Source organism: Tetrahymena thermophila (genome assembly GCF_000189635.1).
Source record: "Tetrahymena thermophila SB210 genomic scaffold scf_8255746, whole genome shotgun sequence".
NCBI lineage: Eukaryota > Ciliophora > Oligohymenophorea > Hymenostomatida > Tetrahymenidae > Tetrahymena > Tetrahymena thermophila.
Genome location: NW_002477055.1, coordinates 1 through 1,082, shown reverse-complemented (window position 1 = coordinate 1,082; position 1,082 = coordinate 1). Strand labels below are relative to the sequence as shown.

The following is a 1,082-nucleotide window of genomic DNA, read 5'->3' as shown; positions in this document are numbered from 1 at the left end:
TTTGAGTGGCAAAGGAACATGTACAAATTGTTATCTTCTAGTAATATTGAAGAGGCCATGTAAGAATTGTGTCCCTTCCCTGGTTATCATGGTACCTATTGTCCTTAAGAAAACGTTGCTTTTGCATCCTATAAGAGAAATCTTCAATCTGGAATCCCTAAAATGCCTTCAGGTATAGGTGCTTCCTTCGATATTTCTACAGGTGAACTCAAGCTCCCAGCTATCTAACTCACTTATTAATCTGAACCCAGCTAGGAATAAATTTATACTGACCCTCTTTCTAGTCATCAATTTATTGTTGCTGATGAAACATCAATAGAATAGGTTAATTTAGATGCTGATATAAAAGTTTTCAAAAACGAATTTGAACTTACTAATATCTGGCTTGATGCTACTCAAAACGGATAATGGCTTGGAGGTGAATATAGTTAATCTAAAGACTTAAATGATGTCTTCAATAGATTCTTCACAAATAATTAATATACATCTATTGCTTAATAGCCTAAAAATGTGATCAGAATGGCTTTCAAGACTGATAATTTGAAGCTTAATAGATTCGCTTAAAGAGCAATCGATGCATTACCAGAAGATTATTAAGTTGATGTTTACAATGAGTTCTTAAATGCTTGGGGAACTCATATTTCTGTTGATACTTTTGTTGGAGGTATGATTGAAAAATAAACAGTGTTTAAAGATTGTATTTTCTTCACTCCTTAATTCACTGGTGGCTACTCAGCTGAACAAGTAAATGAAGCTTTAAGAAATGAATTGTAGGGTAATCCAGCTGAAGGATTTTTCACTGCTAGAAGATAGGTAGCATTGGATCATAAATTTGGTGGTAATCCAGAAGATGTTGCTAATTGGGAATAGACAATCAGCTAAAATCCTGCTTTGTTAAAAATTAATAGATTTTTATCTTGGGATAACATGACTGCAAATCCTTAAGTTAAGGCAAATTTATAACAAGCTATCAATAATAGAATCGAATCAATGAGACAAAGACAATAGAGCTATTAAGACTAAGTAAGAGAATAAAGAAGAATTGAAAGAGTATAACCTAGAACTGCCTGGGCTATAAAGGA

General features: G+C 33.0%; 1 protein-coding gene across 1 annotated transcript; it reads left to right on the top strand. All coding sequences in view use genetic code 6, as the record gives it.

The window, feature by feature from the left end:
• Positions 1 to 57: 57 nt before the first annotated feature.
• Positions 58 to 945, top strand: TTHERM_02471150 (MAC/perforin domain protein; the record flags this gene model as incomplete). The annotated part of the gene is made up of 1 exon (XM_001028370.2): positions 58 to 945. A coding segment is annotated over one exon (888 nt), but the record flags the coding sequence as incomplete, so codon positions are not given.
• Positions 946 to 1,082: the final 137 nt, after the last annotated feature.